This window comes from Oryctolagus cuniculus, chromosome 20 (genome assembly GCF_964237555.1).
Source record: "Oryctolagus cuniculus chromosome 20, mOryCun1.1, whole genome shotgun sequence".
In the NCBI taxonomy this organism is placed as follows: domain Eukaryota; kingdom Metazoa; phylum Chordata; class Mammalia; order Lagomorpha; family Leporidae; genus Oryctolagus; species Oryctolagus cuniculus.
The window spans coordinates 46387459-46413270 of NC_091451.1; the positions used below are offsets into that span (position 1 = coordinate 46387459).

The 25812-nt window shown below is 63.5% G+C and overlaps 2 protein-coding genes across 7 annotated transcripts; one reads left to right on the plus strand and one right to left on the minus strand.

The window, feature by feature from the left end:
* Positions 1–507: 507 nt before the first annotated feature.
* On the minus strand, positions 508–3433 carry BAG5 (BAG cochaperone 5). 4 transcript variants are annotated; one of them, XM_051834878.2, is made up of 2 exons: positions 3298–3433; positions 508–2016 (listed from the first exon to the last, which is right to left on the minus strand). In XM_051834878.2, exon 2 carries the CDS (start codon positions 1989–1991, stop codon positions 648–650), a length of 1344 nt encoding a protein of 447 aa, XP_051690838.1. In that variant the 5' UTR covers positions 1992–2016; positions 3298–3433; the 3' UTR covers positions 508–647. The 4 variants fall into 4 exon arrangements, with proteins under 4 accessions (XP_051690838.1, XP_051690836.1, XP_051690837.1 ...); XM_051834876.2 differs by lacking the exon at positions 3298–3433 and adding an exon at positions 2848–3008; XM_051834877.2 differs by lacking the exon at positions 3298–3433 and adding an exon at positions 2732–2852.
* On the plus strand, positions 3041–22826 carry COA8 (cytochrome c oxidase assembly factor 8). 3 transcript variants are annotated; one of them, XR_011384991.1, is made up of 6 exons: positions 3041–3232; positions 14758–14955; positions 15993–16056; positions 19496–19586; positions 21396–21759; positions 22437–22826. XR_011384991.1 is itself a non-coding variant. In XM_051834886.2 (5 exons), the coding sequence occupies exons 1-5, from the start codon at positions 3110–3112 to the stop codon at positions 22537–22539; spliced, it is 579 nt and encodes a 192-aa protein (XP_051690846.1). In that variant the 5' UTR covers positions 3063–3109; the 3' UTR covers positions 22540–22826. The 3 variants fall into 3 exon arrangements, 2 of the variants coding, with proteins under 2 accessions (XP_051690846.1, XP_069921545.1); XM_051834886.2 differs by lacking the exon at positions 21396–21759 and having other exon boundaries at positions 3063–3232; XM_070065444.1 differs by lacking the exons at positions 3041–3232; positions 21396–21759 and adding an exon at positions 11153–14641.
* Positions 22827–25812: the final 2986 nt, after the last annotated feature.

Sequence of the window (25812 nt, forward strand, 5' to 3'; positions counted from 1 at the left end):
ACCGGAGCAGGACACACCCACCCCCGGGCTGGGCGGGGCCTCAGCGCAAACCCGGGGTGGGGGGTGGGGGGGTCTGTGCCCCACTGCACTGTGGAACCAAAACTTCCCCCTTCTCATAATTCTTCCAGTATTCCGTGAAGTCATGCCCAGTTTACGCTTAAATTTGCGTATTAATACGTGCACACCCCCACTTACAATCACAAGAACTACATCTACTTCCCTTTCTGATGGAAAGCGGGGAACACCAGCCACAGACCTCGCGCCCGCCCGGGAGGGAGGGAGGGGACGAAGGGGCCGTCCTGTAATGACAGCTGCTTAGCGACATCAAAAGCAGCAGGTACTGAATATAATTTCATCAAGTTACAAATACTGAGACTGAAATATGCAAGTACAAACCACAGCCCGGCTGGGGAGCGGGCGCGCCACGAGATGTGGAGGTCTCACGCAGTGCAAAACACGCCGGGCCGCCGCGCGGGCTCCGCACCCGCCGCTCAGTGCTCCCACTCGCGGGCGCCCACTCGCGGGCTCAGTGCCCCACTCGCGCCGGTGCCCCACTCGCAGCCAGTGCCCCACTCGCAGCCAGTGCCCCCTCGCGGCCGGTGCCCACTCGCGGCCGGTGCCCCCTCGCGGCCGGTGCCCACTCGCGGTCAGTACTCCCACTCGTCCGACTTGAGGTCCAGGTAGCTGAGGATGTTTTGCGCCAGCTTCACGGCCTGCTTGCGCGCGGCCTTGCACTTCTCCTCGCCCTGCGGGTCGACCGCGTCCAGGGCCAGCAGCTGCTTGGTGAGCAGCTCCTCCAGCCGGATGTAGTTCTTGTCGCTGCGATTGCCGTCGAAGGACAGGACCTCCCCCTGGATCTCCGACAGGTTCCCCAGGACGCTCCAGACGGCCTGGTGGGACGGGTGCTCGGCGCCCACGCTCTGCTTCCTCTTCTCCAGCGCCTCCTTCAGGTCCACGTAGGTGACCAGCGTCTGCACCTCGATCACCGCCCGTCTGCGCGCCTCCCGGATGCAGGGGTTCTTCTCCAGGCTCACCTCGTCCAGCTGCCCGATGAGGCCCTGCAGCTCCGTCTTGGAGCTCAGGTACAGCTCGGCCGGGCTCTGCGCGCGCAGAAGCTCGGCCCTGACCTCCCGCGTCCTGGCGCGCACCTTCTCTATCTCGAGGATGGACTGGTTCTGGCCCAGGTCGAAGGCGCGGGTCGTGTCCGCCTCCTCCTCCAGCTCCAGGTACTTGAGCAGCTTGTGGATGTCCTCCACCACCTCCCTCCGGTAGTTCCTGATGTCCGGGTGCCCGGCCACGTCCAGCGCGTCCAGGTCGGCCAGCAGCCCCGAGAGCACGCAGGACAGGTGCCGGCAGGTCTCGTCGGCGCACACGCCCATCAGCAGCGCGACCACCGTGCCGCGGGCCTTGCTCACCGTGCACATCACGGCGTTGATCCTGGCGACGCACGGGTGCGCGTCCTCGGACAGCGGCAGCGACGGCTGCTTCCGCAGGCAGTCCTCCAGGATCTCCTGCACGGCGCACACCCTGCTCAGCGCGCGGTAGCGGGCTTTGCGCAGCGAGACCTTGCCGCCGGTCTTGACGTGCGTCAGCCGCAGCACGATGTCCTGCAGGCGCTCCTCCACCTCGTCCGCGGCGCAGCCTCCCCCGCTGTGCAAGGGCGCGATCTCGTCCTGCGCCAGCGCCTGCGCCTCGCGGAACAGGTTCCGGATCTCCAGGCGGCGCGGGTGGCTGGCGTTCTGCTCCAGCTCCTTGAGCAGCCGCTCCGTCTCCTGCGCCGCCCGCTTCCGCGCCTGCTGGACGTCCCCCCTGCCCTCGGTGTCCACGGAGTCGATCTCGAACAGCTGCCGCGTGAGCATGCGCTCCAGCCTCCGGTAGGCCTTGTCGTCCGCCAGCCCGCTGAAGCCCAGCACCTGCGGCTCCACGGCCTTCACCTCCCGCTGGATCTCCTGCAGCCTGCTGATGGCCGGGTGCTGGTTTCCCATGTCCATGCTCCGCTGCCTGGGCTCACGAGCGCTGCGGGGCGACAAGAGAGCTCATTCAGAGCGGCCGCCGGCAGGTCCGCGGACCCCGGCCGGCAGGCCCAGGGCCAGCCCGAGGGGCCGCCCGGCCCGCGGCACAGAACAGCCCGCAGGGCACGCCCGGGCCAGCAGAATGCGGGACAGGCCCCGCGACGGGGCCCCAAGCTCCGCCGGGGCTCCCCGCCCGGGACAGCGCCCACTCTGCCTGCACTGCCTCCCACGAGGGCCCGCGGGCGCCGCCGCGGGCCCGGGCCTCCCTCCCTCTCGCACTTTACCCGGCGGAGGTCCCGGCTCCCCGGAGGCGCGGCGGCGAGGTGGAAGATCAGCCCTTCACCGGGTGCGGCGGCGGGGCCGGGCCCCTAACGGCATCCCCTTCAGCCCCCCGGCTCGGTCTGGACGGGGCGGCCGGTGAAGGGGCCGGCGGCGGCGGCAGCTACTGGCCGCAGCGGCCGCTCCGGGCGTCTCGGCCCCGGGCCCCCGGCTCGCCGCCGGCCCTGACCTCACAATGGGCGCGCGGGGGAGGCCGAGGCCCGGGCGCCCCGCGAGGACGGGCGGGAGGGGCGCGGAGCGGGGCCCAGCCCGGCGGGGAACCCGGCCAGGCGCGGCCGCGTGGGAGCCCGTGGGGGGGAGCAGGGTGGCCCGGCGGAGCCCCGCGCCGGCGCGCGCGCGGAGAGAGCAGACGCGATCGCCGGCGCCCCCGCACCACTCACCCGCGCCATCACGCGCTCCGCTGCCGCCCACGACTTCCGCAGAGCCCGCGGCGCCCCCGTCCGGGGCCGACCACCCCCAAGCCCTGGGAAAAGACGGCTCCGCGCCCGCGCCTCACCTCGAGCCGCGCCCCGGGCCTCTGGGACGACAGGGATCGGGGAACTGTCGCCGGCGTTCGCCCGCGCTGCCCGGTCCCGGCAGGCCTCCTCCGCGCCGCCCCGTCCCCACAGACCCCCTCCGCGAGCCGTGTCACCGCGGGAAAAGCGCGCGGTCGGCCCCTCCGCGGCGCGCCCGCCGGCTTTGCGACCCTGCCGTAAGGCAGCCCCGCTCGCCGTCGCGAACGCCGCCGGGTGCCGCGGGAGCAAGGTGGGCGCGGCCCCATGGCGGCGGTGCGGCGGGCGCCGCGGACCCTCGTCCCGCCCCTCTGCCGGGCCTTCGCGGGCGGCGGCGGGCGGCGGGCCCCGGAGCGCGGTGCGGAGCGCAGGGAAGCAGCGCCGAGCGGGGTAAGCGCGCTGCCGGGGCTGCCGGGCCGCCCCCGGTCTGGCGCCCACCGCCGCGGTGCACGGACCTGGTGTTTGCCCGAGGGCGAGTTCCAGAAGCGCCCGGAGGGGCTCGGCGAGTGGCTGCGGCCGCGGCGTGCGGCCGGCCGTGCTTGTCCTCAGGCGCTGGCGGGCCGGGGCGGTGAGGCCGGCGCGGAGCCGGGCCGGGCAGTGGTTACGGAGCGAGGAGAGGGGCGGTGAGGCCGGCGCGGAGCCGGGCCGGGCAGTGGTTACGGAGCGACGAGAGGGGCGGTGAGGCCGGCGCGGAGCCGGGCCCGGCAGTGGTTACGGAGCGACGAGAGGGGCGGTGAGGCCGGCGCGGAGCCGGGCCCGGCAGTGGTTACGGAGCGACGAGAGGGAGCCCGCTGGCCGTTGCGACACTTTGGGCCTGCGGGTTTTCGTGCGGCCGCCGCCCCGACTTCCGCTCCCACGCGCGCACACCCACCAGGCTCGCGGGTGTCTGGGGAGGATTCAGCCTCTGAAAGGCGCTGGCGGGGGCAGCCGTGTAGCAACGAGAGGGTTGCGCGGGGTGCGGCGTTTCCGCGGCCGGTTTGGGCGCCGGTGCCAGCGCCGCAACAGGTCCCGCAGGCTGCTTGCTGGAGAACCGGACCCGCGCAGGGGCTGTGCGGGCCGTGTGGTCAGGTCCTGTGCGGGCCGTGTGGTCAGGGGCTGTGCGGGCTGTGTGGTCAGGTCCTGTGCGGGCCGTGTGGTCAGGGGCTGTGCAGGGCCGTGTGGTCCGGGGCCGTCTGGGACTGTGTGGTCCAGTGGCGTGCAGGGCCGTGTGGTCAGGGGCTGTGCGGGCCGTGTGGTCCGGTCTGTGCGGGCCGTGTGGTCAGGGGCTGTGTGGGGCTGTGTGGTCCGGTCTGTGCGGGCCGTGTGGTCAGGGGCTGTGCGGGGCTGTGTGGTCCGGTCTGTGCGGGCCGTGTGGTCAGGGGCTGTGCGGGGCTGTGTGGTCCGGTCTGTGCGGGCCGTGTGGTCAGGGGCTGTGCGGGCCCGTGTGGTCAGGGGCTGTGCGGGCCGTGTGGTCAGGGGCTGTGCGGGCCCGTGTGATCCAGTGGCGTGCAGGGCCGTGTGGTCCGGTGCTGTGCAGGGCCGTGTGGTCCAGGGCCGTCTGGGGCTGTGTGGTCCGGGGCCGTCTGGGGCTGTGTGGTCTGGTCCTGTGCGGGTCGTGTGGTCGTGTCCTGTGCGGGCCCGCGTGGTCCAGTGGCGTGCAGGGCCCGCGTGGTCCAGTGGCGTGCAGGGCCGTGTGGTCCAGGGCCGTCTGGGGCCGTGTGGTCCGGTGCTCTCCGGAAGAGGCAGGGCAGAGCCGGAGCCGCTTGGCCGCGTCCAGCATTGTGACCCCCGCCGTGTGCTCGGGGTCCGAGTGTCCGTGCTGCCGGGTGTTGGAGGGAGCTGGGGAGCCGCTGTTGCCCAGGGCAGTCGTGTGTGCTGGGCCTGCTGCGGGCGCCCCAGGTCGGGTGTTCCCGAGGGCGCCTTCCAGGGTGAGTACGTCTCTCCTATGTGTCCACATCTCTCCCACGTGTCCACGTCTCTCCCACGTGTCCACGTCTCCCCCACGTGTCCACGTCTCCCCCACGTGTCCACGTCTCTCCCACGTGTCCACGTCTCCCTCGTGTCCGTCTCTCCCTCGTGTCCACATCTCTCCCTCGTGTCCGCGTCTCCCACGTGTCTGTCTCTCCCTCGTGTCCGCGTCTCTCCCTCGTGTCCACGTCTCTCCCACGTGTCCACGTCTCTCCCTCGTGTCCACGTCTCCCCCACGTGTCCACGTCTCTCCCACGTGTCCACGTCTCCCTCGTGTCCGTCTCTCCCTCGTGTCCACATCTCTCCCTCGTGTCCGCGTCTCCCACGTGTCCGCGTCTCCCTCGTGTCCGCATCTCTCCCTCGTGTCCGCGTCTCTCCCTCGTGTCCGCGTCTCTCCCTCGTGTCCACGTCTCTCCCACGTGTCCACGTCTCTCCCTCGTGTCCGCGTCTCTCCCTCGTGTCCATGTCTCCCTCGTATCCGTCTCTCCCTCGTGTCCGCATCTCTCCCTCGTGTCCGCATCTCTCCCTCGTATCCGTCTCTCCCTCGTGTCCATGTCTCCCTCGTATCCGTCTCTCCCTCGTGTCCGCGTCTCTCTGGTGTCCGTGTCTCTCCTTCGTTCTCTGTTCCGCCCCTGAGTCCGTCCCGCGCGCTGCATTCCCTCTCTGGCCCCTGGCTCCTAACAGAAGCACTGCAGAACTCCTGTCAGGCGTCGCTCTCACCCCAGCCCAGCGAAACCTCAGCTGCCCAGTGTCCCCGCACCCTGCCCCTCCCAGACCGCGTCCTGGGTGGTGTGCGCCGGGGGTCTCGTAGCTTACCTGCAGGATCTTTAAGGCATGCATACATTATTTATTTGAAAGGCAGTTAGAGACAGAGAGAGAGAGATCTGCTGCTGGTCACTGCCCAGACAGCTGCTGTGGTCAGGGCTGGGCCAGGGTGAACCCAGGAGCCAGGAGCTCCACCTGGGTCTCCATGCGCGTGGCAGGGGCCCAAGGGCTGGGCCGTCCTCTGCTGCTTCCCCAGGAGCGTTAGCAGGGGCTGGATGGGAAGTGGAGCAGCCAGGACTTGAACCTGTGCCGGTACGGGGTGCTGGCACCTGTTACGCCGCGACAGCGGCCCCTCTTGTGCTTTTTGACCGTGAACTGTGTTGCTGAAGCAGCGGTGGAGTCGTGTGTGGTGGTGCTGGTGCTTCCTGCACAGGCTCGCCCCGTGGCCCCGTGGACACCGCCACGCACAGGTCCCGCCCGGTGGGGCCACGTGGCGCCGCGTGCGTCCCCGCTGCCTGCAGTGGTGCTGGTGCCAGGGCTGGTGTTGTGATGCCACCAGATCAGCGTCCCCTGCCACAGTGCCGCTCTGAGACCCGGCCGCTCTGCCTCCGACTCAGCTTCCTGCCAGTGCGTCTGGGAGGGCCGTGGGCAAGGGCCCAGGTGCCACCATGTGGGAGACCACGACGGAGCTCCTGCCTCCTGTCTCAGCCCCGCATCTGGGACGTGAGATTTTAGTTATTTATTTGACAGGTAGAGTTACAGACGGGGGGGCGGGGGGGCTTCCATCTGCTGGCTCACTGCCCATTTGGCCACAGCGGCCGGAGCTGAGCTGATCTGATCTGAAGCCTGGAGCCAGGTACTTCCTCCAGGTCTCCCATGTGGGTGCAGAGGCCCAAGGGTTTAGGCCACCTTCTTCTGCTTTCCCAGGTCATAGCAGAGAGCTGGACTGGAAGAGGAGCAGCCGGGACTAGAACCGGCGCCCATTCGGGATGCCAGCGCCACAGGCAGAGGATTAACCTACGGCGCCACAGTGCCGGCCCCTGCCTCTCTCTCTGTCACTCTGCCTTCTAAATAGTAAATAAATAAATCTTCAAATGCAAATGCTGGTGCCAAGTCCACTCATCCCGAGGCCTCCCAGGGAAAGTGTGACGCTCGCAGCGCTGGACTGGCCCACGGCCGGCGGGCAGCCTGGCTTGAGAGCAGTGGAGCCGGACAAGCTCAGGACACTCTGTGCCGGCGCTGCCAGGTGGCAAGGCCGTGGCTCTGGCCACGGGGGCGGGAAGGGCGAGGTGCGTCCTTAGCAGGGTGATGGCGTCCGTGGGATGCCCTTCCGAAACCAGGAGACTCCCTGTTGGTTTCCGAGTGGGAAGCCCGCTCGGCGTGGGCTGCCCTCTCGGTGAGCTGAGGGTGTGGTGTGGCGTCTGTGGAGTGGGCATGGTGGAGGCGTGGGCCCCGGCCCTGGCCTGGCAGGAACGCTGCCCCTCTTTCCTTCCCCGTTGCTTTGCCCACGGTCACTGGGTTGAGCAGGGCACTTCCAGGAGGAGGTGCCCGGCCTGGCACCGCACGGTTACGGAGGCAGAAGGATTCGGCTCCCGCCCCCGACAGGCGAGACGGGGCTTGACCCTTCCTCTGAGATGCGCGCGGGCCGGCCAGGCGGCTCCCGGGGAGTGTCAGGCTCGGGCTTGCCAGGGCCCGGGGAAGCCAGGTTTCAGGGCGCCGGGCGGCGTTCCGGCACTGTGCCCCCTGACGGGACTTTCCTCTTACAAAGCGGTGTTCTCCCAGGGCGCAGCTGCTGGTGACGTGGAAGTGCCTGCTCACAGGGCCAGAGCGAGGGCCGCAAAGGCCACGCGGGGGCATCTGTGGGTCAGTTTCTTTTCGTTTAAGATTTACTTATTTTATTTGAAAGGCAGAGTTAGAGAGATCTGTCTGTTGGTTTACTCCCCAAAGGGCCACAGTAGCCGGAGCTGGGCTAGCCTGGCGCTAGGTCTCCCACGTGGGTGCAGGGACCCAAACACTGGGGCCCACCTCCGCTGCTTTCCCCCGACCATTAGCAGGGAGCTGGATCAGAAGTGGAGCAGCCGGGACACGAACCGGCGCCCATGTGGGATGTTGGCGCTGCAGGCGGTGTCCTCACCCACCATGCAACAGCGCAGGTTCTTCCCTCGGTGGCTCCTGGATGTGGGAACGTGAGCTTCTTGTTGCGCAGGCTGGGATGGCTCGGAGCATTCCCGGGGCGGGGCCTGGACGGGGCGGGCCCAGAATCTCAGGCCCGGCCAGTGGGGAAGCAGGGAAGGCCGGGGTGGGCGGGGCTGCTCTGGGGACCAGCTCCAAGACAGCCATGGGACTGTTCGGCTGGCTTTTCTGTGGAACACTGGAGATTATATTGACTCTAGGCTGATGAATAAAATACTGAAGATCAGGTATTACAATCCTGCCTAAAAGGATTCAGTTGCTTAGCACCAATAGTTTTTTTTTTTTTTTTTTAATTTGGAAGACAGTGACAGAGCGCGAGCGAGCGAGCGAGAGCAACCAGGGCTGGGCCAGGACTGCCCAGGAGCCTGAAACCGCGCCCGGCGCTCCTGCGAGGGGTCGGGCTGGGCACTCGGGCCGTCAGTCACGTGCCGCCTGCTCAGTCATCAGAGCAGCGGGGACTTGAACCCCGCTGGATGCTGACGTCAGGAGCAGCGGCCTAGCCCCCTGCAGCACAGGGCTGGTGTGGCTGCAGGCCCCAGCTGGGCTGTGCTGCTCTCCGCTCAGCTGTGACGTTGCACTGAGACTGCCCAGGCGCCAGACAGAACTGACAGTGAGAGGCGGGAAGGCGTCTGGGTCTGCGGCAGGAAAGGCCTGCGGGACGTGAGGAGGGTGCGGGGCAGTGCCGGTTTCACTAAGCCTGGCCGTGGGCCCCACCCCCAGCAGCAGCGGCTGCCCAGGCCCAGCTGTGTCTGGACCTCTGCGCCAGCTCCCTCTGCCCTACTCCAGCAGCTGGCCAAGGCTGCCTTGCGTCGCTGACCTGTCCACTGGCACCGGGGCCTCAGGAGGACCGGGGTCCCCTCTCCCGGCTGCTCGGAGTTCACAGGGAAGTCCTGGACAGGCTCCAGAGCCGGCCGTTCAGGGCACCCAGCCCCAGCCATCAGCTCGCTCAGCACTGCTGGGCGGGGAGCGACACCGCCTGCAGTGCCAGCATCCCATGGGGTGCTGGTTCGAGTCCTGGCTGCCCCACTTCCGGTCCAGCGCCCTGCTATTTTGCCTGGGAAAGCAGCAGAAGACGGCCCACGTGCTTGGTCCCTGCCACGCAAGTGGGAAGGCCCCAGGTGAAGCTCCTGGCTTCAGTCTGGCTGTTGGAGCCATCTGGAGGGAACCAGTGGATGAAAAATCTCTTTCCCCCTCCCTATGAATGAATGAATGTATATTTTCATCTGTAAAGATGGCTGGCTTGGCCAGCGCCACGGCTCACTTGGCTAATCCTCCGCCTGTGGCGCCAGCACACCGGGTTCTAGTCCCGGTCGGGGCGCCAGATTCTGTCCCGGTTACTCCTCTTCCAGTCCAGCTCTCTGCTGTGGCCCGGAAAGGCAGTGGAGGATGGCCCAAGTGCTTGGGTCCTGCACCCACATAGGAGACCAGGAGGAAGCTCCTGGTTCCTAGCTTCAGATCGGCACAGCTCCGGCCGTTGCGGCCATTTGGGGAGTGAACCAGCAGAAGGAAGACCTTTCTCTCTGACTCTCTCTCTCTAACTCTGCCTGTCAAAAAAAAAAAAAAAAAAAAAAAAAAAAAAAAGAATGGCTGGCTGTCCTGGCGGTGTTTCCATTGTCGCCAACCCTGTGTAACGTAGATGACACCACGACATGGTCTGTAAGTTAAGCCCTGCCAGGGGAGAGTCCATGGGAGGGACTCCATTCCCCCAGCTGCTTGGTGCCACCGAGAAGAGGGAGGGGCCCCGGGGACCCATGGGCCTGCGGGAGAAGCAGCTGTGGGCAAGGGGCCACAGCTGGGGGGCCCCTCACCTGGGGCTGAGCGAGAGCCCGGAGGGCCCGGGGCTGCGCCTGAGGCCTGCTGAGGGGCTTCCGAGGCTTGGGGAGGGTGGGGGCGGACGCCAGGAGCCAGGCAAGGCCCCGGATGGGAGGGGGCAGGAGACACCTGGAGTCTAGGCAGCCCTGGACGGGAGGGGGCAGGAGACACCTGGAGTCTAGTCCCAGAATTGTGGGGGAAGAAGTGGGAGTGCCCACCGCATCCCCGGGAGGTCACCTGGGGCGGGGCCAGCCGTGAGGACCGGGTTTCGTGGCTGTGTGGGCAACACCGGGGTGAAGGTGTAACCGAGCAGCCCTCCGGAGGCCTGGTTGGTGAAGAGCAGAAGCCTGGAGACGGCCGAGCTGGGACAGCCTCGCTCAGGAAGCGCTCGCGCCGCCGGTCTAGGAAGGTTTCCTTCCGGCGTCTCCAAACACAGGGGCACAGATTTGCTTCTAGAGGACCTACGGATAGGAAAGTCTAAAGACTGCATTGACGTGGTGATCTTGAATGTTCTATCATTCCGTAAATATCTTTGGGGGAATAAAACCTTTTTAGGGGGGCTGGCGTTGTGGTGCAGCGGGTTAAGCCACTGCCTGTGAGGCCAACATCTCATGGGCGCTGTTTCAAGTTCCGGTTGCTCCGCCTCCGGTCCAGCTCCCTGCTAACGGCTGGCACCTTCCTGACCGCTGTCGGCCTTGGCCGCCCCTGGCTGCAGGCAGAGAGGCAGCCCTCCCTCCCTAGGCCCTCGTCCAGTCTCTGAATGGCGTGGTAACTCTCACTGGTCTGCAGCTCATCTGGACGGCGAGGGGCATTTTCTGTCGGGTTTTGTGTTTGTTTTTTTACCAAAACTCTAACTTGAGGGTGTTTGGCACGATGGTCAGAGGCTGTGCTTGGGACACCGCATCTCGTGGCACAGGGTGTCGGTTAGTGTCCGGCTCCACTTCCAGCTCAAGTGCCGGGGCTCCTGCTGCCCAGGTGGGGTCAGGTTCTGGCCCCCTGACTTCAGCCTGGCCTACCCCTGCCCTCGCAGATGGAAGATCTCCCTCCCTCCCTCCCTCCCTCTCTCCCTCCCTCTCTCCCTCTCTCCCTCCCTCTCTCCCTCTCTCCCTCCCTCCCTCTCTCCCTCCCTCTCCTTCTCTCTCTCTCTCTCTCTCTCTCTCTCTCTCTCTCTCTCTCTCTCTCTCTTTCTGTCTTTCCAGGAGAAAGGCAGGACTCTTCCTTGACCTCATCTGTTAAGATTCTTTCACTCTGCGCGTCTGGCGCGGTCACCGCCTGCCGGCTCTGCTGAGTCACGGCGCTGGCTCGGCTCTGCGTGGTGCCTTCCGGAGCTGAGCGCAGGCCCCAGGCGCTCTACTAGCTGAGGGCAGGGCTGTGAGGTGACCGCGCAGCAGCTCTGTGTGTGACCCACGTCCCTGTGGCCACACGATAAAACTGGGCCTGCGCCACAGGAAGTGGCCGGGCGCCGCCCCGTCGGGCTGCCCCAGCGTGCGCACTACCGCTCACTCCTGGCACCCTTGAAATCCCTATTTTTAGAGCGCTTGGAATTGAAAGGTTTGGGGACATTGTGGCCCAGACTCACTGGGCTGCTTTGGAGAGAGGCCGGCTCGGTGTGGAGCTGTCGGAGGGAGAGCTGACGGCTGCCCCACCCCCCGCCCCTGCCGGCCTTCTCTTGGTCTTTAGGTGACTGTCAGGGTGGGGTCCAGGGACCTGCGAGACCACCAGACTCGAGCTGGGGACGGCGTAGACCTGGATGGCGCTGATGAACTTTAAGCTCTCCACGCCCTTTCTTAGAGTGACCCAACCCCGTCCCCTGCTGCCCGTGGCTCCTCTCCCTTCTGTAGCCTGTGGTCACTGTCAGCCCGCCTGGTCAGCTGTGTCAGTTTCTGAGACTACTGTCTCTGCCTTTGCAGATGAATTCATCAGTGGGCATCGGGTGGGCAGCAGCTGGTCTGTGTTAGATGTCGCGAGACCTGCATTTTTCGGCTGCTAGGAGGCGCGGCCCGTAACGCTGCGGCGAGCTTCGGAGGCCTCCTGGAGGAGGTGCCTTCCAGCTGCCGAGCAAATGTTCATTTCTTTGTTTTATTTTATTTTTCTCTTGGATTAAATGGAGTTTCTTTTTTTTAAAGATTTATTTATTTTATTTGAAAGAGTCACACAGAGAGAGGAGAGGCAGAGGCAGAGAGAGAGAGAAAGGTCTTCTATCCGCTGGTTCACTCTCCAATTGGCTGCAACGACCGGAGCTGCGTTGATCAGAAGCCAGGAGCCAGGAGCCTCCTCCGGGTCTCCCACGTGGGTGCAGGGCCCAAGGACTTGGGCCATTTTCTGCTGCTTTCCCAGGCCACTAGCAGGGAGCTGGATCAGAAGTGGAGCAGCTGGGACTTGAACTGGTGCCCTTGTGGGATGCAGGTGTCACAGGTGGTGGCTTTACCCACTGCAGCACAACACCAGCCCTGGAAGATCTCTCTGCCTTTTCTTTTTTCTTTTTCTTTTCTTTTTTTTTCTTTTCTTTTCTTTTCTTTTATTTGAGAGGTAGAGTTATAGACAGTGAGAGAGAGAGAGAGAGACAGAGAGAAAGGGCTTCCTCCCATTGGTTCACTCCCCAAATGGCCGCAATGGCCGGTACTGTGCTGATCCGAAGCCAGGAGCCAGGGGCCCCTTCCTGGTCTCCCATGCGGGTGCAGGCACCTGGGCCATCCTCCACTGCCCTCCCGGGCCACAGCAGAGAGCTGGACTGGAAGAGGGGCAACCGGGACAGAATCTGGCGCCCCGACCAGGACTAGCACCTGGTGCTGCCCCCCCCACATTAAGATTTATTTATTTATTTAAAAGGCAGAGCTGTAGAGAGGCAGAGGGGGCTGTTTTCCAGCCGTTGGTTCAACTCCCCAAATGGCTGCAGCGACCAGAGCTGCGCCGATCTGAAGCCAGGAGCCGGGAGCTTCTTCCAGGTCTCCCACGTGGGTGCAGGGGCCCACGCACTTGGGCCATCTTCTACTGCTTTCCCAGGCCACAGCAGAGAGCTGGACTGGAAGAGGAGCAGCTGAGACTCAAACCGGCCCCCTCTTTTTACCTTTCAAGTAAATTAATTAATTTAGAAAAAATTTAAAATACATTTAAAAATAGCTTATATACAGTAAAATGAGTGTGTCCATTGTAAGTGTGAAAAACTACGCTGAATTTGAGAGATGTGTAAATCTGCAGTCAGCACCCAGGAGGACCTGAGGTCCCCGAGGATCCTCTGTGGTCTGCCTGGCTCTCCCTGGGCGCCACCACCCTGCACCGGCCACACCGCCCCTCTTGGCTGCGGGCTTGCGAGCTGCTTCCTGGCAGGGCCCGTGGGAAGTCTCGGTCGTGGTCGTGGTCGTGGTGGCAGCCACGACCGTAGAGATTTCCGAGCTGAGTGCATTTCGTTTTTTTCTTCCCTAATGTTCACGTTGCTCTGTTGACAGCCTGGTGTTTGATGGTTCAGCTGACCCTCTGTTCTGAAGGCCAGACGCTGCGCCTGCGCCACAAGTCAGGGTGCAGAACCGCTTCACTCCCAGCTTGCTGTGCAGTAGTGTCCCTGCCCCGGCGCCTGTCTTCCAGATGCTCTATAAACAGCCACAGAGCGTGCAGGCTCTGAGTAGCAAAGTGCGTTTCTGACTGCTGGTGCGCCCAGAGCGCCTGTGGAGAGGACACGCCTGTGTTCCCGCTGCCCAGGGGAGGGACTGCTGCTAACAGATTCTGGTGGTTGTCCGCAAAGGCACTTCTTTTTTTAAAGATTTATTTATTTGTATTTGAAAGAGTAAGAGAGAGGGAGAGACAGAGAGGTCTGCTGGTTCACTCCACAGATGGCCTCAATGGCCGGCGCTGGGCCAGGCCGAAGCCAGGAGCCAGGAGCTTCTTCCGGGTCTCCCGCGTGGGTGCAGGGCCCGAGCACTTGGTCATCCTCCACTGCCTTCCCAGGATACAGCCGGGACTCACACTGGCGCCCACAGGGGATGCCGGCACTGCAGGCGGCGGCTTTACCCGCTACGCCACAGCGCCGGCCCCCTTTAAATTTTTATTTATTTGTTTTCATTTTATTTGAAACACAGAGGGGGCCAGTGTTGTGGAGTAGAGGGTAGGCTTCTGCTGGAAACACGGACGTCCCAAATCCGGTGCCGGTGCCGCTTCTGATCCAGCTTCTTGCTTTGTGCCTGGAAGGCAGCGGAAGTCCTGGCTGTGAAGGCTGTCGGGACACTCACTTTACATGGAAGATCTCTGTCTCTCCGCCGTTCAAATAAATGGGCCTTTCTTTCCCCAAGAGAGGAGCAGAGGAAGAGCTCCCACTTGATGGACTCTCCAAGTGCCCTCGGCAGCCAGGGCTGGGGCGGGGAGGCTGCGGCTCAGCCCCGGAGTCCCGCCCGGTGGCAGAGACCCCAGTGCCTTGGCCAGGGTGCACACCAGCAGGGAGATGGAAGCAGAAGCAAACCAGGACTCGAACCAATGTGGGATGTGGCCCTCCCAAGCGTGCCTCACCCACTGTGCCAAATGCCTGCCCGGCAAGCAGGTGTTGATGGGAATATGTGCATAGTCGTTCCCCCTTGTCCTGGAGGCACACTCCCCAAATGGCCGCAATGACCACGGCTGTGCCAGGCCGAAGCCAGGAGCCAGGGGCTTCATCCAGGTCTCCCACATGGGTGCAGGGGCCCATGCACTTGGGCCATCTTCCACTGCTTTCCCAGGCCACAGCAGAGAGCTGGATTGGAAGTGGAGCAGCCAGGACTTGAACTGGCGCCCATGTGGGATGCCGGCACTGCAAGCAGCAGCTTTACCCACTGACCACTTTTTTACATATTTATTTTCTTCTACTTGAAAGGCAGAGGGACACACAGAGAGAGCTCTACCATGTGCCGCTTGATTCCCCACATGGCCACAACGCCAGGGTTCGGGCCGGAACTCCGTCTGGGTCTCCGTGTGGGTGGAGGGTCCCGAGCTCTTGGGGTGTCTTCTGTGCTTCGCTGTCAACAGCAGGGATGGGGCGGGGTATCGGGCTCGGACCGCATTGCGATGGGGGACGCCGCGGCACAGTGCAGCTGTGCGGTCTGCCTGCCCTGCCGAGAGGTAAGTGAGAGATGAGAACGAGAAGGGTAGTGAGGACCTCTGTTAAGTCCAGACTGACCTTTTGGAGCGACAAGGGTGTGCTTGTTTGTGTGTTAATCCCGTTCCTTTTGTTGAAGGCCTCCGGGTTCTGCCCTCCGAGGAAGTCTTGCCATGACTGGATCGGACCCCCAGACAGGTACTCAAACCTGCGACCTGTTCACTTCTACATCCCGGAAAACGAGTCGCCGCTGGAGCGGAGGCTGCGGGAGTTGAGACAGGAAACACAAGAGTGGAACCAGCAGTTCTGGGCGGCTCAGAACTTGACTTTCGCTAAGGTGAGCTGGGGTCTGAGTCGGCAGGGAAAGAATAGCACAGGTGGCCACGCGGGGGCGCCAGAGCCGCGCGCTCCCTCAGCCTCCGCCCCCTGCGTCACTGTTGACGAGCGTGGGGGCGCCTGGAGGCACAGATCGGGGCCCCCAGGGCGGTGCTGCCTCCTCCTGGATGAACTGTGGAAGGGAATAATTAAGCTTTATCCCTCCGGGTGCATTTTAGTCTGTACATTTGTGAACGGGACCCCCAAAGTTTACTGCACATCTCATTTGCTTTTTTTTTTTTTTTTAAGTTAATTTATTTGAAGTCAAGTTAACAGAGAGGGAGAGACAGACAGAGACATCTTCCATCCACTGGTTCACTCCCCAGATGGTTGCAACAGCCGGGGCCAGGCCAGGCTGAGGCCAGGAGCCAGGGGCTTCCTCTGGTCTCCCACGCGGGCACAGGGGCCCAAGGACCTGGGTCATCCTCGCTGCCTTCCCAGGTGCACTAGCAGGGAGCTGGATGGGAAGTGGAGCAGCCGGGACACAGACTGGTGCCATGTGGGTGTTGCAGGCGCAGCTTGACCTGTCGCCACCGCGCCGGCCCCTGGGCCTCCCATTCCAGATCCTGGGCCTCCCATTCCAGCCCCTGGGCCTCCCATTCCAGATCCTGGGCCTCCCGTTCCAGCCCCTGGGCCTCCCATTCCAGCCCCTGGGTCTCCCATTCCAGCCCCTGGGCCTCCCGTTCCAGCCCCTGGGCCTCCCGTTCCAGCCCCTGGGCCTCCCATTCCAGATCCTGGGCCTCCCATTCCAGCCCCTGGGCCTCCCATTCCAGCCCCTGGGCCTCCCGTTCCAGCCCCTGGGCCTCCCTTTCCAGCCCCTGGGCCTCCCATTCCAGATCCTGGGCCTCCCATTCCAGATCCTGGGCCTCCCATCCAGATCCTGGGCCAAGCAGGAAGCTAACACGGGTCTTGAGAGGGACCATTTCTCAGGATGCCGCCCGCCTTCCCTGGAGCAGAGGGGCGGAGCACAGAGCGATTCTGACGGCCATCTTCTTTCAGGAGAAGGAGGAGTTTATTCACTCAAGACTCAGAGCGAAAGGCCTGGGCCCGAGAGCTGAACCAGGTCAGTACGTCTCTGCTTCTCCTCGTTGTTGGGTTGAGCAGCTCCGTGAGAGGTCAGGAGAAGGGGTGCCGAGTGAGGGAGGGAGGCTCTGGGGTGGGCACTCCCGGGCAGGCGGGCACTCCCAGGCAGGCGTGTGGGGAGTGAGCCAGGCAGGTGAGCACTCCCGGGCAGGCGGGCACTCCCAGGTGAGCACTCCCGGGCAGGCGGGCACTCCCGGGCAGGTGAGCGCTCCCGGGCAGGCGGGCACTTCCAGGCGAGCACTCCTGGGCAGGCGTGTGGGGAGTGAGCCAGGCAGGCGGGCACTCCCAGGCAGGCGTGTGGGGAGTGAGCCAGGCAGGTGAGCGCTCCCGGGCAGGCGGGCACTCCCAGGTGAGCACTCCCGGGCAGGCGGGCACTCCCAGGTGAGCACTCCCGGGCAGGCGGGCACTCCCAGGTGGGCACTCCCGGGCAGGTGGGCACTCCCAGGCGGGCACTCTCAGGCAGGCACTCCCAGGCGGGCACTCCCAGGTGGGCACTCCCAGGTGGGCACTCCCGGGCAGGCGGGCACTCCCAGGTGGGCACTCCCGGGCAGGCGTGTGGGGAGTGAGCCAGGCCAGGGAACTCTTCTCCCTCTCTCTGTCCTGCTGCCTTTCAAGTATACAGAAATAAACATTTTTTAAAAATGGTTTTTAAATGGTTTTTGAGCAGAGTCTGGAGAGGCGTGGACGGTAGATGGGTTGGCCCGTGGGCCACGTGGGGTCTCTGGTCAGCTGCCGAGTCTTCTGGTAGTGTGGAAGGACAGACGCAGACGAGCGGGCGTGAGCTGTTGCAGTCAGTGCTGTGAGGTGTCGTCCGTTGACCCCTGCTCCAGTCTGTTCTCTGGGCGTGGTCAAGACTGTTGCACTGGACACGCAGTGACAGCTGTGCCCTCCCCTGGTTCTGCCTGTCAGTCACCTGGGTCTCATCCTGTCCCTGCCCGGGAGCCAGGCTGGGTCAGCTCCTCCACCTACCGTGCGGAGCAACAGAGAGAGAGTTACCTTCCATCTTCTGGTTCATTCCCAAATGGCCAGCTGAGGCCATCCAGGTCTCCACGTGGGGGCAGGGCTCAAGCACCTGGACCGTCAGCAGCTGCTTTCCCAGGCGCGTTAGCAGGGAGCTGGATTGGAGGGAGCTGGATTGGAGGCGGCTGGGCCTCAACCTGTTGAGAGAGAGAGAGGGGCTGTGTTTAGAGGAAGGCAGGCGCCCTGAGGGCTGTTTACACAGGAGGTGGTGGGGAGGGGCTTGTGTCCTGGCAGCGTGGAGGCTGTGGTCCCTCAGCACTGCCGCGACGGTGCGCGTGGTACCTGAGCTGGTCTGCTAGGCCGCCGAGCCACTCACGACGTGGGTAGCCCTCAGGACGCCCGTGTTCTCAGTGAATACAGAGCATCTACCTGCCGGTTACTCGTGGCTGGGAGACTGGATTTCCGTCGCGCCCTCTGCAGTACAGACGGGTTCCAAATGGGCAGGAGTCAGCCCACGAAGAGGGAGAGCAAAACCAGCCCGGCGTTGTCTGGGGAGCGGCCGCTCTCTGCGCGCGGCCCGCAGGCCCCGGCACAGACGCGGGAACCCCCGTCCAGAGCCTTGCTTCCTGGACGGAGCGCTGGGACCCAGGGCGGCTGGGGCTGAGTCCAGGCGGGAGCTGGGGTGGGGGCAGCTGCAGGTGCGGGGCCTCGGCAGGGAGGAGCCCAGGGGCTGCACAGCCGGCGTCAGCATCCAGGAGAGACGTCCAGTTAGCCCCGAGTGGTGGGTGGCGAGTGCCCGTGGCAGAGATTACACGGGCCGTGGGACTGGAGGAAGAGCCGCTGCAGACGCGCGGGACGAGCACACCGGGGACTGGTGCCTGGTGCAAGAAGACGAGGTTGCTCCGATTGTAAATTCTGCATGCTGGGGCCGGCACTGTGGCGTAGTGGGTAAATGCAGTGCCAGCGTCCCATGTGGGCACTGGTTCGAGTCCTGGTAGCTCCACTTCTGATCCAGCTCTCTGCTGTGGCCTGGGAAAGCAGTAGAAGATGGCCCAAGTCTTTGGGCCCCTGCATCCTCGTGGGAGACCTTGAAGAGGCTCCTGGCTCCTGGCTTCAGATCGGCTCAGCTCCAGCTGTTGTGGCCATCTGGGGAGTGAACCAGCAGCTGGAAGACCTCTCCCTCTTTCTCTGTAACTCTGATTTTCAAATAAATAAATCTTTAAAAAAATAAAAATAAATTCTGCTTGCTTCTTAAGCAACAAGACCTCAGTCTACACTCACCAGGTTCATGGGGGAAGGTGTTGGTGACGAGGCCTGGGCTGGTGGGTTCTCTTGATGGTTTTCCAGGTTTATCTCCACAGCGCGTGCCAGGAAGCAGGAAGGGGAGCGTGAGCTGAGGGGGTGTTGTCACGGGGAATGAGCGGCGCTCTGCTGGTGCGCCTTGCTGCGCTTTCTGTGGCTTTTTTTTTTTTATTGAGCAAAGCGGAAGTTTTATTGACAGGAGCCTCTGGGTGCGGCAGCCAGGAGGCGGTGGGGTCGCCCTTGCTACATTGTCCGCAGTCGCGGAGGGGAAGGGTCTCCGCACTCCACACTCCTAGGGGCCCACCCGCTCTGCGCGTGTTCACTGGGAGACGTCCCCGGGGCAGTTCTGTGGGGAGGTCTTCCCCCAGTGTTGCGCTCGGGGGAGAGGACGGCGTCCGTGGGGTGGACGTGGCTGGTTCTCAGTGCGGGTGTGGCTGGGGCCTGCTCATAAGCACTGGCAGCTGTGCGCTGTGAACAGTCAGCAAGCGTCCACGGTGCTTCTCCTCGGCGTGGGCCTTGGTGTGGGCGAGTTTGGGTGAGGAGGACCCGTCCATCCTGGCCGCTTACGGCAAGGGAGGGGTCAGGTGGGGGCCGCCCTGCCCACCTGCGCCTGCGCCTGCGCGGCTCCGACAGCACAGCCCCAGTGAGCGCCTCTGCCTGGGCCTCCTGCCCTGTGGCCAGTGCTGCCCATCCCTGATGCTACAGTGAGTGGAGCTGTTTTCTTTTCTAAGGATTTGTTTATTTATTTGAAAGGCAAAGTGACAGAGAGACAGACAGTTATCTTCCATCTAGGGTCACTCCCCAAACGCCTGCCTTAGCCAAGGCTGGTCCATGCCGAGTCGGGAGCCAGGAACTTCATCCGGTCTCCCCCGGGTACCAGGAATCCAGTGCTTGAGCCACCGTCCCCGCCTCCCAAGGCCGCGTCAGCAGGGAGCTGGGCTGGAAGCAGAGGCTCCGGCGTGGGGTCCGGGCGCCCAGGCAGCGGCCTCGCCTGCACACGGTGCCTGCCTCAGGGTGGTCCCGAGCTCGGTTCAGAGTTCACTGCTGGCGTGCCGAGGGGAGGCTGAGGGGCCTGCCCTGTCCTGCGGAGCAGGGCAGTGCCCGCCCTTGCAGCGGCCGCTTCCCTTCGGTTGACCCTTTGAGTTCCTGGCTTGCAGGTCCGAAGGCGACGCTGAGTGCAGAGGAAATGGCCGACTTCTACAAGGAATTTCTGAGGAAGAGTTTCCAGAAGCACATGCATTACAACAGGTGCGGATTCCCTTTTCCCTGGACGTTTGAACGGCACGTCCCCACTCCTGCCCTTGACGACATTCATGCTTCTGTCAGAGTAGAGGTTGCATGACCCTAGCTTGTTTTGCACTCCTAAGTAAAATCGGCAGCTTGGGGATGCTTGTGGCACCTGCGTAGCGGCGCTTGGGGAGTGGGCCCTGAACACTCTGGACAGGGCTCTTCCTCAGAGGAGACCCGCTCTGGGCTGGAAGCGCAGGAGCAGGGCTCGCGTCCGAGTGGCGCTGGGCCCCGTGGCCAGGCTCACGAGGAGGGCGGCCGCTGCGGGTGGAGAAGAACCGAGGCTGCGAGCGCATCTGCCACGCGCTGCTGCCGACTCGCTCACCGGCCACTCACTCACCGGCTGAGAGCTGGTGGAGACTGCGGGGCGTGTGCGGGGTGTGCAGGCTTCCCCTTGGGCCCACCGTGTCGAGGCAGCCAGATGAGGCGGGTGCATCCAGGCAAACACCGTCCACAGCTGTTGATACGCGGCCTTGGCAGGCAGGCTGGCCCCTGGCACCCCCACGCCGCACAGACTGGGCAGCCTCTGGTGACCTGGGCAGAAGCACCTCCCACCACCCAAGAGTTGCCTGCAGAAAATGAAGTGTCAGTCCAGTTAGGCCTCCAGACCCAGCGCAGTGCTCAGGAAATACGGGAGACGCGCCGCCGAGCCCAGTGTTGATGTTCTACAAACGCGTTTCTTCACTGCTCCGTCGTTTGTTTCATCAGATGCCGCGACGGTGTTGGGATTGTGTCGGGTTTTCCAAAAGCTTTTTTTTTTTTTTTCTTGAAAAAAGAAAAAGAGAGAGGCAGAGATCTTCCATCTGCTCATTCACTTCCCAAATGACCACAACATCCAGGGCTGGGCCAGCCAGGAGCAGGAGCCTCGTCTGGGTCCCCAGCGTGGATCAGGGGCCCAAGGACTCTGGCCATCTGCTGCTGCTTTCCCAGGCCATGGCAGAGAGCTGGAGCAGAAGTGGAGCAGCCGGGTCTCGAAGAAGCGCCCTCTGGGATGCTGGCACTGCAGACAGAGGCTTTACCTGCTATGCCACAACACCAGCCCCTCAAGAGCTTTTTTTTTTTTTTTTCTTTTCTTTTTTTGACAGGCAGAGTGGACAGCGAGAGAGAGAGACAGAGAGAAAGGTCTTCCTTTGCCGTTGGTTCACCCTCCAATGGCCGCCACGGCCGGCGCACCGCGCTGATCCGATGGCAGGAGCCAGGTACTTATCCTGGTCTCCCATGGGGTGCAGGGCCCAAGCACCTGGGCCATCCTCCACTGCACTCCCTGGCCACAGCAGAGAGCTGGCCTGGAAGAGGAGCAACTGGGACACAATCCGGCGCCCCGACCGGGACTAGAACCCGGTGTGCCGGCACCGCAAGGCGGAGGATTAGCCTAGTGAGCCGTGGCGCCGGCCCCTTAAGAGCTTTTAAACTAGTTACAAATACATGACGACCTGTACAACTTGACTTCAAAAAGTTTGTGGAAAATGAAATTAGATGATGTTTATTATTCTGGTGCAAAAAAAATTTTCAAGTGCCTGCATAGTTCCTTCACGATTTGCATTTTTCATGAATTTCGTGAAGGCCCGTCTATTTCCAGGTCAAATGACAAGAAATCAGGTTTGAGAGTTGCTTTACAATCTGGCAGTGATGGGGCAGCGTCGTGGTGCAGCAGGTCAGGCTGCCATCTTTGACGCTGCATCCTGTATCTCGGTGCTGATTCGAGTCCCAGCTGCTCCACTTCTTCTTCTTCTTTATATATATATATATATTTATTTATTTATTTCAAAGGCAGAGCTACAGAGGGGCAGAGGCAGAGAGGTTTTCCATCCGCTGGTTCACTCCCCAAGTGGCTGCAGCGGGCTGGAGCTGCGCCGATCTGAAGCCAGGAGCCAGGAGCTTCTGGGCCTCCCACACGGTGCAGAGAGCTGGATCGGTAGTGGAGCAGCCAAGACCGGAACCAGCGCCCACGTGGGACGCGGGCACTGCAGGCGGCGGCTTTGCCCGCTACACCACAGCACCGGCCCCTGCTGCACTTCTGATCCAGCTTCCTGATAATGTGCAGGATAGACTGTAGAGGACGCCCAGGCCCTTGGGCCCTGCCACTCACTGGGAGACCGGGATGGAGCTCCTGTTGAAACATCTGGGTTCTGTGGTTCGTTCTTTTCTTCCTTTTTTTTTTTTTTCTTCTTATTTTGTTTATTTGAAAGGCAGTTATATAGAGAGGGACAGATAGGGAGAGAGAGGTCTTCCATCGGCTGGTTCACTCCCCAAATGGCTGCAATGGCCAGAGCTGGGCCAATCCAAATCCAGCAGCCAGGAGCTTCTTCCCGGTCTCCCACGTGGGTGCAGGGGCCCCAGCACTTGGGCCGTCCTCCACTGCTTCCCCAGGTGCATTAGCAGGGAGCAGGATCGGGAGCGGAGCAGCCGGCCCTGTCACCCAGGCACTCTGACGCGGGATGTGGGATGCGGGTCCCAAGCGGCTGCCCCGGAGAGGGGAGGTGGAGCCGATTCTCCCAGTGGGTGCTCGGTGCTTTGTGTGCAGATGAAGTGCCAAAGCCAGGACCACTTCCCCCCATGTTTGCTCCTGAGACCACCCCCACCCCATCCCCTGCCCCCACCCCGTCCCCACAGTGGGTCTCCAGATGCCGCAGAGACTTAGCACTGAGCAGAAGGTGGGGGAGCGTGGGGCACACGGCAGGGGCCTGACCCTGGCCTGACTCAGCCCAGTCAGAAGGGAGGGGCCGGGGCAGCGGTGAGGAGGCTGGGGGCCAGTCGGCTCACCTTTCCTGCGGCGCCGGGCTGCGACTCGGTGCTTCTGCTCCTCTGCAGAGACTGGTACAGACGTAACTTGGCCATCACCTTCCTCATGGGCAGAGTGGCCCTGCAGCGCATCTGGGACGTGCTGAGACGGAGACGGAAGACGAGCACTTAGGAGCCCACCCAGACCCGGGCTGACCCGCAGTGGCCGGTGTCCGTGGGGAGTGGACGGCAGCAGGAGCTCATTTTGTGAGCCTAAAAACTGTATGTGACCCGGGTCCCACGGCTTCCCGGGGAGCCCTCGGCCCGCGTCTCGGGGCCACCTGGCTCCCTCCTATCTCTGGATCTCGTCCTGCCGTGCTGTGAAGCCCAAGTAATATGTGCAGGTTTTCTCTGTTTGAATTCTATCAGATCAAAATGGAATAATATACAAATACTAATAAAGTTTTACTTGAAACCTTGCCTCTGTCAATGGATGATTGGGAAGCCGGCTGCCACACTGCCCTGTTCCCTGGCCTGGGCCTGACCCCAGAGCGCAGTTGTCCCGTGACGCCGCAGCTCCTGTCAGAGCCTGACTCGGGCAGCCCCTCCTGGTGCACCGACTTCCCGCCAGGCCATCGTTTCCGTGCTGCGTGGGACGGAGGCTGTGCCTGTCCCGCGAGTCGGCCTGCAGGGGACACGCCGCCTCTCCTGGGGGGAGCGGATGCTGCCGTGGATCTTGCCGGCTGCCTGGCAGTCATCGGTCACCTTGCGGTGACAGGCGAGGCAGAGCGCTCCGTGGCTGCGGTGCTGCCGCCAGGTCTTCCCACGGGGCTTTTACTGTCCTGTGGGGACAGGCAGGTGGCAGCAGAACCTTCGGCGGCAGCCTGGGGTGTGACCGGGGCGCCCCGGCAGCTCCTCACGGCCATCTGCAGCAGCCCCCGCCTCCGTGGTTAGGGCTGCTGATCTGCCCTGCGTGGTCCTTCTTCAGTCACGTGCGGGGCCCAAGTTTAGGGCAGACAGTGCTGCCGGGCGGGCTAGGCCAGGCCGACGCCGGAGCTAGGAAGTCCACCAGGTCTCCCACGGGGTGGCTGGTAGGAACCTGTGTACTTGGAGCTGGAGCCGGGAATCGAACCCAGGCACCCCAGTGCAGGGGGTGGCTTTCCAGCCGCTAGGCAGTGCCCCTCCCGCTCACCGGCTCCCTCCGCGTCTGCAGTGACTTCACAGTCAGCAGGGGCGAGGATTGAGAGCTTTGCGGCTCAGGAGAGTGGCCCCTGAGGCACGTGCCGGAGACGCTGCTGGTGGGCGCAGGCAAGCCGTGGGCAGTGCTGTGCAGCCAGGGGCCTGCGGCTGACCACTGGCTTCTGAGATGCTCTGGGGTCAAGGTCGCTGTGTCCCGGGGGTGTCTGCCTGGCGCAGATGGCTCAGTTACTGAGCAGAGTCCGCCCGCAGCCAGCCTGGCGACCAGGCACCAGTATTTGCGTGGTACGGAGACCCGGTCTGACCACGCTGTGCTCCTCTTACCCGGCCTCTTCCAGACCCCCGGCTCCTGCGTCGGATTCCGGAAGCCTCACGCGAGAGAAGCTGACTCAGTGCCAGCTCTGGTGGGGGCAGCCCGGGTCGGAGGACAGAGACCCCCGGGGACAGACCGCCCGCTCCCTGCAGCTGGGAAGGCCCCAGACCCGGGGCCCACGGCGTCCCCAGTGCCAGGCAGGCGCAGTGCGTGGTCTGCCTGGGTCAGAGGACAGAGACCCCCGGGGACAGACCGCCCGCTCCCTGCAGCTGGGAAGGCCCCAGACCCGGGGCCCACGGCGTCCCCAGTGCCAGGCAGGCGCAGTGCGTGGTCTGCCTGCACGCCAGCTGCCGGCCGTCCGACAGGAAGGTGCCGTCCAGCGGGCAGCAGCCGCGCACGCTAGGGCAGGACAGGCAAACTTGAGGCTCTCGTCCTTGAGGCCAAGGACACCATCTCTGGAGTCAGGTGAGTGACAAGCAGACGCGGGTCTGTGGTCAAGGGGAGGGCCAGTGGTCTCCGTGAAGCTGTCAGGAGCAGTGGCCCTGGGGCCGTGCCCGGGCCCGCAGGGAGAGCAGCAGTTGTGGGTGGCTTCACGCCCCTCGGCAAGGCGCGCGTCACCGGTACGGTGCTCGTGGGGACCGCTGGACAAGCAGGACAAGGGGTGGGCGTCTCCGGTCTCCGTGAAGCTGTCAGGAGCAGTGGCCCTGGGGCCGTGCCCGGGCCCGCAGGGAGAGCAGCAGTTGTGGGTGGCTTCACGCCCCTCGGCAAGGCGCGCGTCACCGGTACGGTGCTCGTGGGGACCGCTGGACAAGCAGGACAAGGGGTGGGCGTCTCCTCAGGGCGCCCGAGTCCCGTGTGGGAGCTGGGGTCAGCCCCTGGCTCCCGCTCGGTCCCACCGTGTGAGGACGCACATAGTTGGTCCCCAGCACCCCACTCTGCTGTGTGAGAGGAGCATGGGGAGCCTCCGTGGTGGTCTTGGCTAGGAGGGAGAGGAGGGGTGGGCACTGGGTGCAGGGGTGAGGACGCCCTGGGGACACCCACATCCACACTGCAGTGCGCAGTCCCAGTCCTGGTCCGGCCCAGCCTCCTGCTGAGGTGCACCCTGGGAGGCTGACTCAAGCGCTTGGGCCCTGCCAGCCTCGTGGGAGACCAGACCGAGCTCCAGGTCCAGGCTCCAGCCATCATGGGCGTCTGGGGAGTGAGCCAGCGGATGAAGACCTCTCTTTTTTTAAGATTTATTTTTATTTATTTGGAAGGCAGAGTTGCAGAGAGAGAAGGAGAGACAGATTTTCCATCTGCTGGTTCTCTCCTCAAACGGCTGCAACATTGGGGCAGGACCAGGCTGGAGCCAGGAGCTTCTTCGGGGTCTCCCACGTGGGTGCAGGGGCTGAGCACTTGGACCACCTGTGCTGCTTTCCCAGCTGCATTGCAGGGAGCGGAAGCAGACATGGAGTAGCACCCACAGGGGGTGTTGGCCTCACAGGTGGAGACAGCCTGCTACGCCACAGCGCCAGCCCTCTCCAAATACGTGTTAAATGCTAAAATGCTAAGTTCAGTGAGTGTATTTTACCTCAATGTAACGGAAAAACAACTAGGAAAGCACAGATGGTGAAAACAGTACAAAACACGTGCCGGCGCCGCGGCTCACTAGGCTAATCCTCCGCCTTGCGGCGCCGGCACACCGGGTTCTAGTCCTGGTCGGGGCACCAGATTCTGTCCCGGTTGCCCCTCTTCCAGTCCAGCTCTCTGCTGTGGCCAGGGAGTGCAGTGGAGGATGGCCCAGGTGCTTGGGCCCTGCACCCCATGGGAGACCAGGAGAAGCACCTGGCTCTGCCTTTGGATTGGCGTGGCACGCCGGCAGCAGTGGCCATTGGAGGGTGAACCAACGGCAAAGGAAGACCTTTCTCTCAGTCTCTCTCTCTCTCACTGTCCACTCTGCCTGTCAGAAAAAAAAAA